This window comes from Chelonia mydas, chromosome 11, assembly GCF_015237465.2.
Source record: "Chelonia mydas isolate rCheMyd1 chromosome 11, rCheMyd1.pri.v2, whole genome shotgun sequence".
Classification (NCBI taxonomy): Eukaryota; Metazoa; Chordata; order Testudines; family Cheloniidae; genus Chelonia; species Chelonia mydas.
Window position 1 is genome coordinate 48,134,662 of NC_051251.2, and position 18,052 is coordinate 48,152,713.

Consider the following 18,052-nt stretch of genomic DNA (forward strand, 5'->3'; position numbering starts at 1 on the left):
CAGACACACACACCCTGTGTGTGGGAGAGAGATAGAGATGAACATTGCCCCTTTAATAATGACAGGTTTCAGAGTAGCCGCCCTGTTAGTCTGTATTCGCAAAAAGAAAAGGAGGACTTGTGGCACCTTAGAGACTAACACTGAATGCATCCGATGAAGTGAGCTGTAGCTCATGAAAGCTTATGCTCAAATAAATTCCACTGAATGCATCCGATGAAGTGAGCTGTAGCTCATGAAAGCTTATGCTCAAATAAATTGGTTAGTCTCTAAGGTGCCACAAGTCCTCCTTTTCTTATTGCCCCTTTAAGTACGCTAAGTACATTGCCTTTAAAAAAGATCAGGAAGTTGAGACAGCAGCTGCAGCCAGCGAGCTCTCTCCATCCTGAGCCCTGTCCTGTCCCCATCCTGCTCTATATAGAGAAGGGGTAAGCGGGAGGCAGGAATAGGGGGGAGGGGGACATCCTGACATTAGCCCCCAACTTACCCCTCCCCTGCAAAGCAAGCAGGAGGCTCCTGGGAGCAGCTCCAAGGCTGAGGGCAGGAGCAGCACAAGGCAGTGGTGGGAGGGACAGCTGAACTGACAGCAATTGATAGCCTGCTGGGCGGCTGCTGCATAGGGAATTTAGGGGAGCTGATAGAGGGGCTGCCGGTCCACCCTGATTCCAAGCCCCCACCAGCTAGCTGCAACGGGCTGCTCTTCCTGCAAGCAGTGGACAAAGCAGACGGCTGCCAAACAACTTATAAGGGACCATTGCGCAACTTTAAACAAGCATCTTCCCTAATTGATCAGCAACATAACAACGAAACAACTTTAACCGGGACTACTTTAAGTGAGGAGTTCCTGTAGAGCAGAACTGTTCAGCTGACAGAAGTAGGCTTGCATATTATATACTGGATAGGACACAGGTACAGGACTGGCTCTAGGCACCAGCAAAGCAAGCACATGCTTGGGGCAGCACAATTCCAAGGGCGGCATTCCGCCCCCCCCCCTTTTTTTTTTTCGGCTTGGGCAGTTGCGCTCTCGCAGTGGCAAATTTTTTGCTTGGGGTGGCAAAAAGCCTAGTGCTGGCCCTGCACAGGTAGGTAGACATAGAAAGTAAAGATTCTTGTTCGTATTGACTTAGCATCTAGCAGTCCTAACTGCAATAGCCAGTGCTTGGTGCTGCAGTAGCCAGTCCCTGCCTCAAATTGCTTACAGTCTAAGTACAAGAGGAGGGAGAACAGTTGGATACAGCAAGCAGCCAGGGGGCGAAGGGGTGGGAATCACAAGGCAAAGATGAGGAAGTTGTGATGTTTGTGACAAGTGGCAGTCACTGCACACCAGCTGAGCTTTTTGGTTCACCACTTTAAGATTTAGAAGATAATATGCAGGAGATGGAGATTTTACACAACTGAAATGTTTCCATCTCACTTCCTAGAATGTGTGAGCAGGGTTAACTAGGGCTATGTCTATACTATGGACCTTATAGTGGCACAGCTTAAAGGATGAAATACATGAATTTAGAAAGTGTGCCGTTCATATCAGCAATAGCTTTTCCGGGGTGATATGGTTTCAAATTTGCCAGAGTGAAAAGTCCAGACAATACGCATCCATGTCAGAGAAGGAAAGGCAACAGGAAATAGACTTCCTGAAGTTCACTCAGCTGGAGAGAGATGCCCAAGAAATAGAAAGTAACAATCATAATACCATTAATTAAATAAGACCTAAACACAATCTACGAGGAAATTATACACAGCAAAACTGATTACCAGCTGTGGGAAACATTGCAGAACCTACTTTAAAGGATCAACTTAGTTAACACTCAGACAACAAACAGACTATACCAACAAAGCTAAAAGTGGGTCAGGCAATAGATATGATGACTAAATTGTAATTTTTTCAGCATATCACTTCCATGGCATATCTGGATTTTCAGGAAAACATTAATGAAGTCCTACAACAAAGAATATCTAATGTAGAAAGAAATATTTAAACATTTATATACATAGTAAAATTAATATTAGCTTGAATTTAAATTTATTGAAATAGAGGAAACTAGGGTCAAGTACGTAGGATTTTACAGGTAGGAGAACTGGGACAAAAAAAGTCCGAGTACCATATTCTACAAGAGCAAAGATTAAAAATCAGATATTCTTGGCTCCTGGTCATATGTTCAGACCACTAATCTAAATCATATCTGAACCCTTCTTTCCTCGCAAGATGGACTTTTGGTTTAGGCACTAGACAGACTCATGATTCACACCCAGATCAGCCACAGACTTTCTGAGCCTTGGGCAAAGCATGAGGTCAGATGTGCTATGGCTTGTATCACCAGATAGCTTGCTGGTGATAAGGGGACTTACGGCAGGCAAAAATCCCTCCCAGGGAACATGTCTGATTGCTACCTCTCTGTCACTTCCACAACAACTCCAGGTACAGAGCCTATTCCAGGGTGGAAGCAGGTACAAGCTCCATGAAGAAAGCGGAGGTGAGAGGAGGCATAGGCAGGGCAAACCTGTGTCCTGGCAATTCTTGGGGCTGCTCTAGCTTGGGTGAGGGACTGCACAGACACCCTGCAGTCTAAGAACAGGGGAAGCAAAAGGTGTTCAAATGCTAAGGTGATGACAGCCATATAATTACCTAAATAGAATCTTTTGAATCTGAAATTTTGGGACGGAATTCTCATGAGTCTCCCAAAATTTCCAATACTTTATGCTTCTAGTTAGGACAGAATTAAAGAAAAGCTTAAATCATGTCATTCATAGCCTTTGTTTCTAGTTACTTTAACAACCTACAGTATAGATGAAATTGTATCTCATTGCTAATCCTCTAAACCATCCAACAAGTCCTCCACTCACTCAATGGACTTCCTACAAAAGTTCCCTAACATTCACTGACTTGGGCACCACTCCTCCTAGTAACATTGTTTTGCTAAAATATTCACACAGGGCAGAAATGAGACACAGATCAAGTAAATGTGTCTAAATATTCGAACACAAAATCTATTTAACCAGATCTAGTGAAAATAATCTTGTTTTACTGTGAAATTACTGCAATACAAAAACCTGAAAGTTTAACCATTTTAACCAGAAATTTAAACCATTTTAAAATGTAGTTAAAAAGACACTATTCTTAAATTGATTCTAGGTCAGATTAGTAAAATAAAATAAAGGACATAGAATTACAGTAGCCCATCACCCGGCTGTCTCATCTGACTGTCCCCCCAGTGCCGTCCCTCCCCATCAAATGCTATAAGTCACCAGGGACAACTCAGCATCTTGCAGTCCCTAACGTCTTGCAGATTTTGCACTAAGCCCATTTGGCTTGCCCAGCTTCCACACTGCAGTTTGCAGTCCCTCTCTCAGCTCTTCTGCATCCTTTCAACTATTGGCAATTTAGCAATTAAACTTCTCATTATTTAGTCAGTGTATAGCTTAGTCCACATGGAGGAAACCACTGTTTACAATTTCACAAATCTCTGTGCTGCTTAGACAGTGATTGTTTTTTTGTGCCTGTATGTAGGTGCAACCATGACAACATATTAGTTTAATTAATTTACCATAAAATAGCTAGGACTAAAAAAGTTATGAACTTCTCCCTTACCACTCACCTGCTTTCTCAATGGTTTACAACTAGCAGTTCAACATAGAGAAGGTTGGAAATAGTTCACTAAAACGCTTTTCCCATCTGGATGTGATGATTTGACAAAAACAATTTTTTTGTGGAAACGTATCCATTTACCCACAGAATACAGAGTTGTTGAGTGGTTAGGTAACTCCTTGGGCTGCAGGAATCCCAGATTCAAGTCCCTGCTGCAATTCAGGCAGATCAGGGTCTCCTGCACCCCAATGGCTTATTGGCTGTTCTGGTACAGGTCTGTCTCAAATCTCTCCTGTTGGAGCTGTTCCATTTCGTATAAAAAATTCAATATTCATTGGGGGTTGGTGTCTCTCTGTTCTTTTCACAAAAAAAAGTTTCAAAAGGTCTCAGTTTTTGTCCCAAAGTGGAATGAATCCAAACACTTAAACCTCTAAATTTTTCATGAAATAGAATTCTTGGTTTCCAGCTAGCCCTAGTGCAAAGAGCATTATAAATATGCCACTACTATACTTGATCATTTAGAAACAAAGAATTCTACAAACAGCTACAGTGGGAGTTTCAAGCAGTAATGGATATACCTTGTTCTTTATTACACAGTATATGAAGAATTTATGTAAAGTTGCTGGCAGAATGTGAGGGGAGTAGTAGAGCGCCCCAATACGGGCTCATCCCACATGGGGGACTGGAAATTCCCTACATTAAAATTCCCCTTAAAGGATTGCTTCTTCAGCAATGCCCACAAGAGGTAAACCCAATGAATGTTCACCTCACTAGCTAGGGTGTGACTTTGATGATGTGGAGGCAATGGACACACCTCCATACTATGGATGGGGGAGGACAGGGGTAGACCCAAAGCAGAAGAGTCTGGGCCATGATCTTCCCTGTTCCCTCTCCTTCTCCCTGAAACATGTATATATGGGGGAAAGGGGAGGACACTCTCCTTTCTCGTTCCCTCCCTTCCCAGGTCACTAGGTAGGTCAACTCACATGGCATCCAAGTAAAGGACCCTGACCCTGACCCAGAGAGGTCAGCTGATTGGGTCTTGTCTGACAGGGCAAGGGGAGAGGGGTGGCTTTTCCTTGCTCCTACTTGTGGGAATGGCCATTTTTGCCTCTGCTTGCTTGTTGCTAGCAAGTAGTTATTTTGGGCTCTGTTCCAGTCCACCTTTCCCCATGCATGGCTAACTACTGGATCTCCTACTATGCTGGGGCCTAGGCTAATCACCAAATTTTGTTTGGGGTGTAGCATCTAGTGAAACTGACAAACTTCTTTGTGGGGTTTTCACATTCCATCCGGTATCTCAGAGATCCAGTTTTGGGGGGCTAAATGACATTGTCACAACTTTGGTGGGTTGCAGGATTGTTGGTGGGGAAAAGGGGTCCTATGTGAGGTCCCTGTAACTCAGTGGGCTGCTTGGGCATGGGCCCAGAGCACAACATTCCACAGTAGGGAGAGATGTCTCGTGCAGCATGTGGCTCCCCTAGTATAATCTCTCCTACCTCATCTGTGGAGGAGTGGAGTGGAACAGGACTTTAGCTTCCAGCCAGGATCCTAGCAAGGGTGCATCACCCTCATCCCCATCCTCAGGTTAGTAGAACCCAGGGCTATTGGTGACCAGTTCAAATCCGCATTGGAACATCCATGCCAGGTAGTTGGGGGTGGGGAATGGGCCTATTGGTTTTAGGGATTTTAATAAAGTTGCAGCATCTACATTTAACCAGATTATGTTATTTCAAATATTTATAAAGTACCATAATATTATTCCTTCTCTCAGCTTCCTGATGCATCTTGTTTCCTATAACTGTAAGCTTCCTGTGGCAGGGATTGTCTTCATTTAGCTTCTCACCCACGGCTGAGTGAGCACAAATAATGATGTGCTGAGTGTAATTTAACAAATAACAATATGCTATGTGAAGTGTCTTCTTTGTTCCGCTATTGGGAGGAGAGTTTGATCCCTCTGAGAGCGTCGAGGAGTTTGGGCCCCTAAACTAAAATGATGACAGATTTCAGAGTGGTAGCCGAGTTAGTCTGTATCAGCAGAAAGAACGAGGAGTACTTGTGGCACATTAGAGACTAACAAATTTATTTGAGCATAAACTTTCATGAGCTAAAGCCCACTTCATGAGATGCATGCAGTGGAAAATACAGTAGGAAGATATATATATATATATATACATACAGAGAACATGAAAAAATGGGGGTTGCCATACCAACTCTAACAAGACTCATCAATTAAGGTGGGCTATTATCAGCAGGAAAAAAAAATTACCATTGCCAACTGTGTCCACAGATCTATTCAAGGGACACCCTCACAGGACCTAATCACATCAGCCACACTATCAGAGGCTCGTTCACCTGCACATCTACCAATGTGATATATGCCGTCATGTGCCAGCAATGCCCCTCTGCCATGTACATTGGCCAAACTGAACAGTCTCTATGCAAAAGAATAAATGGACACAAATCAGATGTCAAGAATTATAACATTCAAAAACCAGTCGGAGAACAATTCAACCTCCCTGGACATTCAATTACAGACCTAAAAGTCGCAATTATTCAACCAAAAAACTTCAAAAACAGACTCCAAGAAGAAACTGCAGAACTGGAATTAATTTGCAAACTGGACACCATTAAATTAGGCTTGAATAAAGACTGGGAGTGGATGAGTCATTACACTAACTAAAAACTATTTCCCCATGCTAATTTTCCTGTTACTCACACCTTCTTGTCAACTGTTTGAAATGGGCCATCCTGATTATCACTACAAAAGTTTTTTTTTTCTCCTGCTGATAATAGCCCACTTTAATTGATGAGTCTCATTAGAGTTGGTATGGCAACCCGCATTTTTTCATGTTCTTTGTATATATATAATCTTCCTACTGTATTTTCCACTGCATGCATCTGATGAAGTGGGCTTTAGCCCATGAAAGCTTATGCTCAAATAAATTTGTTAGTCTCTAAGGTGCCACAAGTACTCCTCATTCTTTAAACTAAAATGAGCATTCAAGTCATGAATGTGCTATAACAAATTGAGAAACTGGACTTCTCTTCCCCAAACCTTTACTAGTCCAAAATGAGATGAAGAATGATGTTGCAGCAAAGGCACAGAATTGGGATTCTGGAGGTGAGAGTTCAATTCTTGGCTTTGCCAGACTTCCCAAGTGATCTTGGCCATGACGCAATCTCTCAATGTTTTTAATTCCCATCTGTACAATGGGGATAATTTTAACCCACATGGGTGTTAATAAAATGATCAATGGTGCTTAGATACTACAGAGATGGGAACCATTTAAGAACTAAACAGATGCAAAGAGAACCATTGGTAAGCACACAAATAGGAATAAACTGATAGACTTGAAGCACCGAACATTAAATTATTTTCGACTATTCTGATCTTCAGTTTTACTAATGTTCATTCAGGAATGAACTGTTACAAGTTAATGCTTTTTAAAGGTCTAATGCTCACTTTGATCACGTCGGTTGTGTGACACCTGTTCTGTACCCCTTCTGTGACTGCTTCTCCTTTAATACTTTCCAGGGTGTTGCCAGTCTCTCCACTTGGTTGGCTATCCTCTTTTCAAGTCAGAACATTTTTATGCTGATTAATGTCCTCAATCCAACTTCCTTGGTTGCCAAGTTAGGGAACTAGGTCAGAAAATGTATCATGAGTTATAGAGGCCATCCCAACTGACTTGCTCCTAAAACCTTTATGATGCACCTTTTTTATGGAAATGCTGTTTTACTGCTCTGAGCTTGAATCTAGTCTATGGAGGGCCTAAAGCAGGTGTAATCTAGAGTGGGTAAATTCCACATTTGGGGGAAGGAGGAAGAAATATTTCACTGATGGGCTGATTTTAAAATAAAATGACAACTGTCTGAAGCTACTTAGTAGTGTATTAACTGGGTGAAATCTAGTTGTGGGTTGAGTTCAAACCTCATTCAAACTTATGTTTGAAAGCACCTTCACAGTAAGACATTTGGAAGAAACATTTATGTTACCACATCTAAAACAAGGCCTAATAGAATTTGCCCAGAAACTATCACTATGTGGGTGGTGAATTCCACTGGATATTGTGACCTGGTGTTTGAGGGAAGGAGGGAAAGCAAAACCCAGAGAATGGCTGAGACAAAAAGCAAGAAAACCAAGTAGGAGCTAGTGATCACAGTGTGACCCTGGAAAAAGCTGGAGAGAGCACTTGTCCTGTAGATGCATTGGCCAGGGACTTGGGGCTGTAAGCTAAGAAACTGCTCCTTTTGTTCTTGCTTGCTCCTGCATTTGGAGAAACAGGACTCTGTACGTTCCTTGTAAATAAACAAGATTGCATCAATAAAAATACAAGACTCCATCAATTTCTACTTCCAACTGGAAAAATCCATCCCCAGGACTCTGAAATTTGACTAGTTTATGCCTCTATTGACCTGAAAATTAGTTCAGTGGCCTGGATATTTGTCAAAGTCAGAAAAATTCCACATAATTTGGTACAATTGTTAGTCTATGCTCAAGAGAAAAAAGGATTATAATAGCAGGGGTGTTATAAACCAGGAGAGCATGCTTAGTAGAGCAGAGAGCCCCCGCTATACCTGGCACGGCACCATAACAGTTTTCCCCCATGTTCATACACTTCATGTAAGTTTCACTATTTTCCAGTGAACTTATCTGAATTTCCTTTTGTTAAACACGGTCAACTCTCTTAACATTGGATTTATTATAGTTTTTAAAGTATCAAACATTTTAAAGTTTTTGGGATACCTTTGCTCATTTCTCCTTCTGTTACTACTGTTATCACAGTATTCAAATGCATTGTGTTCCACGTTTCAGTCTTTAAGTGTTGTTGCTAGCTTGAGTGTGTTTATTAATTTATGGCTTCTCCATGTTTTTAAGCCTATTAGTCTGAAGTGCTATTGTTGCAAGTGCTTATATCTTGAATTTTTTAAAAAAGTATCACTTTGCAAGTTAGTAGAAGGCTTGTAGAGGTGATGTAAGAAATGCTCTTAATGCAGTTATGTGCTTTTGTTTCAGTAGGAACCTACTGCTTGGATTAAATTAGACTTTCCAGCAGTAGAAAAGTAGTATGTCTACTAGAAAATCTACTAGAATTCTTTGAGGGGGTCAACAAGCATGTGGACAAGGGAGATCCAGTGTATATAGTATACTTAGATTTTCAGAAAGCCTTTGAGAAGGCCCCTCTTAAGCAAAGTAAGCTGTCATGGGATATGAGGGAAGGTCCTCTCATGGATTGGTAACTAGTTAAAAGATAGGAAACAAAGGGTAGGAATAAATGGTCAGTTTTCAGAATGGAGAGAGGTAAATAGTGGTGTCCCCCAGAGGTCTGTACTGGGCCCAGTCATATTCATAAATGAAATGGAAAAGGGGGTAAAAAGTGAGGTGGCAAATTTTGCAGATGATAAAAATTTGCTCAAGATAGTTAAGTCCCAGGCAGACTGCGAAGAGCTACAAAAGAATCTCTCAAAACTGGGTGACTGGACAACAAAATGGCAGATGAAATTCAGCGTTGATAAATGCAAAGAAATGCGCATTGGAAAACATAATCCCAACTATACATATAAAATGATGGGGTCTAAATTAACTGTTACCACTCAAGAAAGAGATCTTGGAGTCATTGTGGATAGTTCTCTGAAAACATCCACTCAATGTGCAGCGGCAGTCAAAAAAGCAAACAGAATGTTGGGAATCATTAAGAAAGGGATAGATAATAAGACAGAAAATATCATATTGCCTCTATATAAATCCATGGTATGCCCACACCTTGAATACTGCGTGCAGATGTGGTCACCCCATCTCAAAAAGATATATTGGAATTGGAAAAGGTTCAAAAAAGGGCAACAAAAATGATTAGGGATATGGAATGGGTGCCATATGAGGGGCAACAAAAATGATTAGGGATATGGAATGGGTGCCATATGAGGAGAGATTAATAAGACTGGGACTTTTCAGCTTGGAAAAGAGATGACTAAGGGAGGATATGATAGGTCTATAAAATCATGACTGGTGTGGAGAAAGTAAATAAGGAAGCGTTATTTACTCCTTCTCATAACATAGCAACCAGGGGTCACCAAATGAAATTAATAAACAGCAGGTTTAAAACAAACAAAAGGAAGTATTTTTTCACACAACACATGGTCAACCTGTGGAACTCCTTGCCAGAGGATGTTGTGAAGGCCAAGACTATAACTGGGTTAAAAAAAGAACTAGATAAGTTAAGGAAGGATAGGTCCAACAATGGCTATTAGCCAGGATGGACAGGGATGGTGTTCCTAGCCTATATTGCCAGAAGCTGGGAATGGGCGACAGGGGATGGATGATTTGGTGATTACCTGTTCTGTTCATTTCCTCTGGGGCACCAGGCATTGGCCACTGTCGAAAGACAGGATACCGGGCTAGATGGACCTTTGGTCTGACCCAGTATGGCTGTTCTTAAGTTCTTTCATGTGTATGCAAATATTTGCTGTGCACTACAAGTCCCAGCTTTTAAACTGCTAGTTATGACTGTATTGGCAAATACACAGTAAATACTAAGAGCTGGATTGTAACTCTACAGCCCCAGTGAGTTCCCCAGGAACAGGGCAGGAACCAGATTGGGATGCTGATATTCCCAATGGTGTTGCAGCTTTCCTTTTGCTTCAGAGGAAAGCAGTCCATACTAACCCTTCTGATGGTCCAGGTTACTTTCCTCCCCTGCGGAAGCTGAGGTGTATGTACATGGCCAGGGCTCTACCACCTTCCCAACCTCCTGAGCCAAAGAAGGAATAGAAGTCTGGGGCCAGATGTTCTCCCCCAGTGCACAGACTCTGGTGATGTAGGTAACCCGGGCATGGGCATAAAGGGCTCCTTATGCCTCCTTTCTACCCTGTGTGGGTGTACAGAAGGACAATCAATTGAGGTCTATATAAGTAGTAAAACATTGCTATGTTATGTCTTGATCTTTCAGCTGGATTCACATGGTTGGAGTCTCAGTAAAATTAACGGGGTTCAGCATGAATATAAGAGTCTTTTCATGGATCCAATGGCAGTACTGGAGTCTCAGGGTCAGCTTTTCCATTGCTCTGCACCATGTGATGTCATTCACCAAGTGAATTCAAAATGGATGTAGAGGAACACCTAGTCATAATGGTAGTATTTTACCCTCACTTTTCATCATTGTAAATTACTACACAAGGCACAGAGCAATGGAGCAACAGTCCTTTAGTTCTCTCAGTGAAATTTCTTACTTAAATTATCACTATTTGCTGAGCTCTCTACTTGCTAGGATGCCACATCTTTTGCTCTGGCTTTCAAAAAGAGAGGGAAAACATACATTTGGAGACTACATAAAGGTAACTCAGGACTTAGACCTGCTAACACCTACTGCAAAGTATATTTGTTATGACCATTACTATGACCATAGTTCCATTGACTATGCATACTAGTATGTGTTTGCTGAATTAAGCCTTGCAACATCATGTAGAAAATGTATCAAATACACAGTGAAGATTAGATAGTAAGGGACCCTTTTTTAACCACTTACACTTCCTGTACAGGGAGTTGGCATGTCAGTTATAAAATACAAATCACATAGTGTAAGTTGTTAATATAACACTTATAATGATTATATCCATCACCATTGCTTATCATACGAAGGACCATCCAGGACTAGATGAGAGGAGAGCAAGTCTGAAACAAAAAGTTCGATGGAGGAAAAACAAACATTCCCTGAAAAGTTAGCTATGAAAATTAAAGCTGCCTCCAGGCACCTGACACAACTGGCACCTACTTACATGCAACAATCAAACAGAATAATTTGATTACTTACCAACATTTAATGTTTCATCTCTGCTTAAACTTACATGTACTGAACAAATAGTACCTGATTAAGCTGATAAGAGGCTCAGATGGGCATCATGATATTTGCTTTGCAGTTCTGTGCTGCCTGAAAGAAATACGGAGTAGTAGGGACTTATTTGCATACAAGAGCCAGATATGCAGCTGTGTGCATCTGCCCTTTATCCAGCTCTGAATACAGCTGTCCAAGGAAACGTTTAACATCCTTTTTCGTGCTCATTATGTTCCTGATCCTGCACCATGCAAGGATCAAGATATCACACTGTGCAGTAAATACAAACATACAACATTGACAATTTAGGGCAGATTTTGAACCCTCTACTCACATTGGCGAGCAGTCTCTCAAAGAAGTAGCCCCATTAATTTCAATGGAAACCAAATCACAATATTTTAGTCATTACAATAATTGAAATGAAGTGCTATTAAAGGATGTTTTCTAATTTCTGTATAGCTTTGGCTCAGCTTCCTTGTGAAAGTTAATAAACAAACAAACCTTTTATCTTCAACAATACTGTATCTTCTCTTGTCCTATGGCATGTGTCTTTTCTTATTCACTGCATAAATTTCTCACTGGAGGAAAAACAAACATTTACAGTCAAAAATTACTGAGCTCCGCAATATGCAGTGAAGACCCCACGTTTGTAATGTCAATGTGTTTTTTCTCCCTTTTATACATTTTTAATATCCATCACCATGCTAAGTGCTCAGAATGAATCTATGAAATGAACTACTATAAGTTTGAAAAGAGAGACATGAGTGCAAAGTGGGCACCAGGGTCAGCATCATATTATCTATTGGAAGACAAGAATACACAGAGTTAAGAAATCTTATGAAAAGAGGCCTCAAATGTTTGGTCTTTTGCTTTGGAGTACAGCTATCATACACCCAAAAGTCTTGCTTGAATTGTTTAACCTTGCACTTTTTTAGCAGAGTAACAGACACTCACTTTTTTGCTGACTATCTAGGGGAGCACACAATGGAGTAATATATGATTATTTACCTTTCAAATAACTTCATTGGACTCATCATGGTTTCTCTCCAAGGCATACACAGCTACCAGAAATATAATATGGAACTTGTAGAAAAAAAGTAGGACCCATCCATCTGTGAGCATATTTCACTTATCTGTTTCTCAACATGTTTTTTGGTATCTGAAAACATCTGAATAGACAGATGGAATAGCAGCAGCATCACCCGCTATGGCAAAGACAGGCACAGAGCATAGCTAAATAAGTTGCATTTTTTTACAACTCAGTGAAAAAGAGCAAAATATTAGAGAGAGGAAATAGCAAAAGAAATATAACACACATTTTATTGGGCACTTCCGCAAACTTCATTAAATGCACTTCTGGTATGGGCCAGTCATGTAAGGAAAGACCTGAATGCACCTTGAATGACATGAAGTCAGAAAACCTGGCACTGTCACTTCTCTATGTCCAAATGGCTAGTGATCTTTGGCAGTGCCCTCATGTGCCAAGATCCACAAAAACGATGGCATAACAACTGGCTCAAAACTGGCCTGAGGCATTGCTTCATAGTCTATTTACCTTGAAACAAGAGAAAATATTGGCAGTGTTGTTATCGATTCCAAAGGTGACCAAGCAGTAGCATAAACATGTATATAAGCTGCTTGATTTAAAGCAACCTGCCCAACACCTGTTGATAATATGGACTGCAGTTAGGTTATCTGACCAAGAAAGAACCCATTTATTCCCGAATCTTTCGACACATAATTACCACCAAAATTAGCAGCAATTCTAAGAAAATAATATCCCTTTATTGACCAACAGAACTCGCAGTGAAAATCCCCCACTGAAATACACATCAATCCCCCACTGAAAACACTGAACTGAGCCAGCAGAGATATCTGAGCGAACCTTAATATCTGCCTTCAAAATCTATTCTGTCTGCCAGAATGAAATGCCACTGAAAGCAGGAGGCAAGAATTACTGCTTGCCCAGTAGATAATCCTGCAGCCTCCTTGTCAATCAAATAGAATAGTGTGGCCATCTGGTACCAGGTGTGGCTGCTGCCAAGTGAGAACAGAAGATACATCCTGGGTCAATGACACAACACATAACATTCAAACATCCATTTAAAAACTAGCTGTTTCAGGAGCCTAAGACACTCATCATTAAGCACCAAAGGTTTTTTGTTTTAAGGGCTGTTCTTCACTGCAACAGGTAGCTGAAGTTAGTACACTTGAGTTACTCCACTTGAGTTAGCCTAGTTTAAGTGAGAACAGAGTGAGAGTGACCACATTGTGAAACAACATTCTTGCTACACAAAGTGGTAGGATTAAAGCTGAAAAATTGTAACTCCAGCTGCTGCATGCCCATTGCATTTCTAGGGTGCATCAGCCCTAGCACCAGACAGGCTAGCTGGCCCAAGCATAAAGCACCACTTAATTCAAGCTAGAGATTTTTGTGAGTGGATGGGAGTTGGACTATGGGGCAAACCTTGAGTTATAGCTCAAGCAGCAATGTAGTGAAGACAAGACCTTAAAGTAATACATTGTCTGCCATACCCAATTAATTCTCAAGGTAAGCAAGACAGTCTTCTTTTCACTCAGTGGCTTCCAAAGTCTAGTGCAAGCCAGGGGGTCAAAGCCCAAGTTGCCAGCTGGCCATCCCAGCCAGGCCCTGCAGAAGGATGAAGAAAGCAGGGAAGAGGAAAAGTGGCTTCCTATATCAGAAATAGTTGTTATCCAGAAGTAGAGAAGGGAGACACTAGGTCCAGAGGAAATAACAGCTCTCCAGGTGATCACAACAGCAACACACACTTATGGGGCTCACTTATGAGGCTAGAGCTGACTCACTCTAGACTCAGTCTCATCCCCACATGTGAGGAACAAGGGTTGCTTTCCCATTTTACGCTCCCCCATCAATCAGATACCCACCAGGCAGTGAAACAGGGCCAGAGACAGATTCCACTCATCCTGCTGGATTCAGAACTATTGCAGCTGCCCCATTTCATTCCCTACAAGAGGGTCATGGCTGCAGGATCTTGAGCACAAAGTAGCTGAGACTGGTGGATACCTCCAGGACTGCGCTAGGGTGGCTGCAACCTGTCCCATTGGGAAGCTCCTAGAATTACTGTGGCTTCCACTTCTGCTGCCACCTTCCTCAGGGCCTCCATTAGGGAAGCACTGACAGACCTAGGGCCTGAACTGGCTGGCTGGCTGAGGAGATCCAAGGGAATTCCTTGGGATTTGGTCCAAGTCAGCACCACCATGTCTACCCACTGAAGCATAGCAAGGCATCCTGCACCGAAGGGCAGGAACAGAATGACTTCTTCCCTCCAGCCAGGATATGATGACCGTCACCCACTATGTGGCAAAGGGAGAGGGAGATTCAGAAGGCAAGGAGGAGCTGGTCTACTGGAAGAGGGTGATGGGACATTGACTGAAAACCTCCCCTTTCAGGCTAGCTGAAGCCCCAATGAGGCAGGATAGGCTTTCTGAGGAGACAGGAGGGAAATCTGGTTACTGTTGTGAGCCACACTGTAAATGTTTGTTTTAATGTTTAATTTAAATAAGGTAGCATTGTGTTTGGTTAGCTCATGTATTTGTTTTAGTTGCGGTGGCAGCATGTGTTTGTCTTTCGGGATTAAAAGTGTAATTGGTTTGACTGTTTGCAGTTTGCTTAAAGTACAGTTAGATTTGAAAGTTTGTTCCATTTACATTTCAAGTGCTGTGTGTGGGTACATGAGGGTGTGTGGGTATGTCTGTGAATGTAGGTTTTCACTGGGCCTATAGTGCAACTTTTCTCCTCCCATTCTTGCTGCAGTTGCGTGTGTGTGTGTTGTTGGGTTTTTTGCCCTTGTCTATTCATTTATCCACCTGGTACTTTTATTCCATATCTGAGGGAAAATTGCTGATTTTGTTTAGCCTCCGGCATACACTCTGTACAATATCTTTATTTCTTTCGATATCTAGTACAGTTTAGAACACTGTGGCAGTTGTGACTGAAGATTCAAGGCAAAAAGACAGCTGGAGATGTGTGGGCAATATGATGGGCTACATTTTCAAGTGTTATATGGGATTTTTAGTTGCAGGATTCCCATTGATTTTAATGGGAGCGCACAGCTAAAATACTATTCAATATTTTGAAATTTTTTGGTGTTGCATATCCTTGAACTTCTATTTTTCATGACGAACACACTGAAAAGCAGGACCTTGGATGTGGAGTTCATGCTAGAACAAAATTTGTATCACTGAAAGAATAAGAGTGCATTAAGGCAAATAGCTGAAATGAGATAGTGTGTGGTGTATGAGCTGGAAGAAAGGAGAACAATTTAATGAGGAAGAAGCCTCTCATGAACTATAAAAAGTATTAAACTGGCTATGTACAGAGCCAAATTTAGCAGGTATGGTTTTGGCTCACATTACGTGCAGCTGCAAGGTACATTATAGTACAAAAGGTCAGTGTGTGACTGTGGATCTTTGTGAAATTTTATAATACAGAAAAACCAATGAAAAAGGGGAAAAAAAACATTTATCAGAAAGTGGAGTATAGCAGATTTATCAGACCTGCACAAATGTTTTTGGGTAAAAGGTTTCCTACAACTTACACCTCACTTATAAACAAAGTCATGGCTCTTGATTGTTATATGCATATATGAAACTCATTTGCATTAACGGCTAGTCTCATTATTTATTACTATAGCAAAAGGAAAGTGGGTTGTGTGGAGAATTTAAAATGTTATGGGAAGGAAGGAATGGACACTAGCAGTCATGATGGAAGATATTTTTATAACAGACTCCTGGATGGATAGGGTATAAGATGTAGTGAGGCTGGTTTATATTAATATTGAAAATTTGAAGGGATTATAGAGACAGTCATCTAGGTCAGATACTGGGAAATTTGCTAAAAGCAAAGAACATAAGAATGGCCACACTAGATCAGACCAATGGTTCATCTAGCCCACTATCCTATCTTTTGACAATGACCAATATCGGATGCTTCAAATAGAATGAAAAATACAAGGCAATTATCAAGTAATCCATGCCCTGTCATCCAGTCCCAGCATCTGGCTGTCAGAGGCTTAGGGACACGTAGAGTATGGGGTTGTGTCCTTGATGATCTTGGCTAATAGCCATTGATGGACTTATCCTCCATGAACTTATTTAATTATTTTTTAAATCCAGTTATAGTTTTGGCCTTCATAACATCCCCTGGCAACAAGTTCCACAGGTGGACTGTGCGTTGTGTGAAGAAATACTTCCTTTAGTTTGATTTAAACCCACTGCCTATTAATTTCATTGGGTGACCCCTGGAAGAAGATCTGAAAGATCCTCTGAAATCAAAATCTCTGGTTGCTCAAAGTCCTTTACTGCAGCCATGTTCTTCAAATTAAAAAAAAACTGGTAGATCTGAGACAAAAATGGTTTCACTGGAAGACCTGATTAAACTTTAATCTGAAACAAATTGCTTGTTTGCATGATTCATCTGGAGCAAAGTTTGTGTAGGGTGAAGAGAGGCACACCCAAACAAATAGATTTACTTGATGAATGGCAGTGAGACAAAGCTGTGTTAATTACAAAGCAATCTCAGATGGATGAATTGAGATGGTGTTGGAGAATCAGGTCAGAAACAAAAATATCTGGTGAGTTGGCATCCACTTCCAACTGGAGAGGAAAGCTCCTGATCCCATTGCATACATGGAATAAGTGATTACCTCATTGTTGAAAACAGAAGTGTAAGATGACCACATCAATGACCTGTAGTAGAAATCAGCAAAATTTCTGTGAGAGGTATGGTTTTGAACTCAACTGGAGCACAAATTTTGCCATGATCTGGAAGCTGACAGTAACCAAGAAAAAGAGACTTATCATTTGAAGGAAACAACATTCTAAACTTTCCTTTTCTCAGGCTAGTAACACAGAAGATAACGGGTGTGGGTGAAACCTGCTTTCACAAAGAAAATGTGGAGGCAGCAGTTATGATTCTGAGCGGAGGCAAATTAAGGCATAGGTGCTCTAAGTCTGTACGTAAGGGAAAGTTTAGCTATTCACCAAGTCAGATACAATACATTTCTGGATTGTTTTGGCCAGTGCATCAAAAATGTTTTTCACACATAGCTGTTGTTTTTTCCTTTCAACATAGCAGACAAAATTAATACCTGATGTAACTCCGTTGTACTCCATGGAATTACACCAGGGATGAACTTGGTCTAAATTGTTTAAGTAAAAAGATAGAGCAACATACATTTACTCAGTAAATATATTTCAGGAAAGGTCCATGCAGTAATCTGATGTAATATTTTGAATATTGCTGAACTACCTAAATGTGTGATTTCTAACACGAAACCAACAAAAGTGCAACTGAACTTTTTTAGTTGTTTACCAGGGCTGTCAGGGATTCTCTTTATATTAAATATTTTTATTATTATTTTTAACAGAGACTCAAGGAACTGAAACAGAGGGAGTTTGCTCGAAATGTAGCTTCCAAGTCAAGAAAAGATGAAAGGAAACAGGAAAAGGCCCTCCAACGTTTGCACAAGTTAGCTGAACTGAGGAAAGAGGCAGCATGGTGAGAGAATAACTACTGAAATGGAAAAAGCACTGGAAAAATAATCCCCAAACTATTAGTTGGGGTTGTGAGACACATGACTGTTAAGATCCTGAGCCC

The 18,052-nt window shown here is 41.1% G+C and overlaps 1 protein-coding gene and 1 long non-coding RNA gene across 2 annotated transcripts in view; one reads left to right on the forward strand and one right to left on the reverse strand.

Moving 5' to 3' along the window:
• ZNF804A (zinc finger protein 804A) overlaps positions 1-18,052 on the forward strand; it is a 236,633-nt gene that overhangs the window by 205,616 nt on the left and 12,965 nt on the right. Inside the window, exon 3 of the mRNA XM_007065825.3 lies at positions 17,823-17,953. Within this exon, the coding sequence (XP_007065887.1) occupies positions 17,823-17,953 (131 nt within the window). The remainder of the gene's footprint in view (positions 1-17,822; positions 17,954-18,052) is intronic.
• The window catches only part of LOC122462375, a 298,741-nt gene that overhangs the window by 15,718 nt on the left and 264,971 nt on the right, over positions 1-18,052 (reverse strand). The window contains exons 4-5 of the long non-coding RNA XR_006284883.1: positions 11,914-11,990; positions 11,446-11,508 (exon numbers count right to left, since the gene is read on the reverse strand). This is a non-coding gene — a long non-coding RNA (uncharacterized LOC122462375). The remainder of the gene's footprint in view (positions 1-11,445; positions 11,509-11,913; positions 11,991-18,052) is intronic.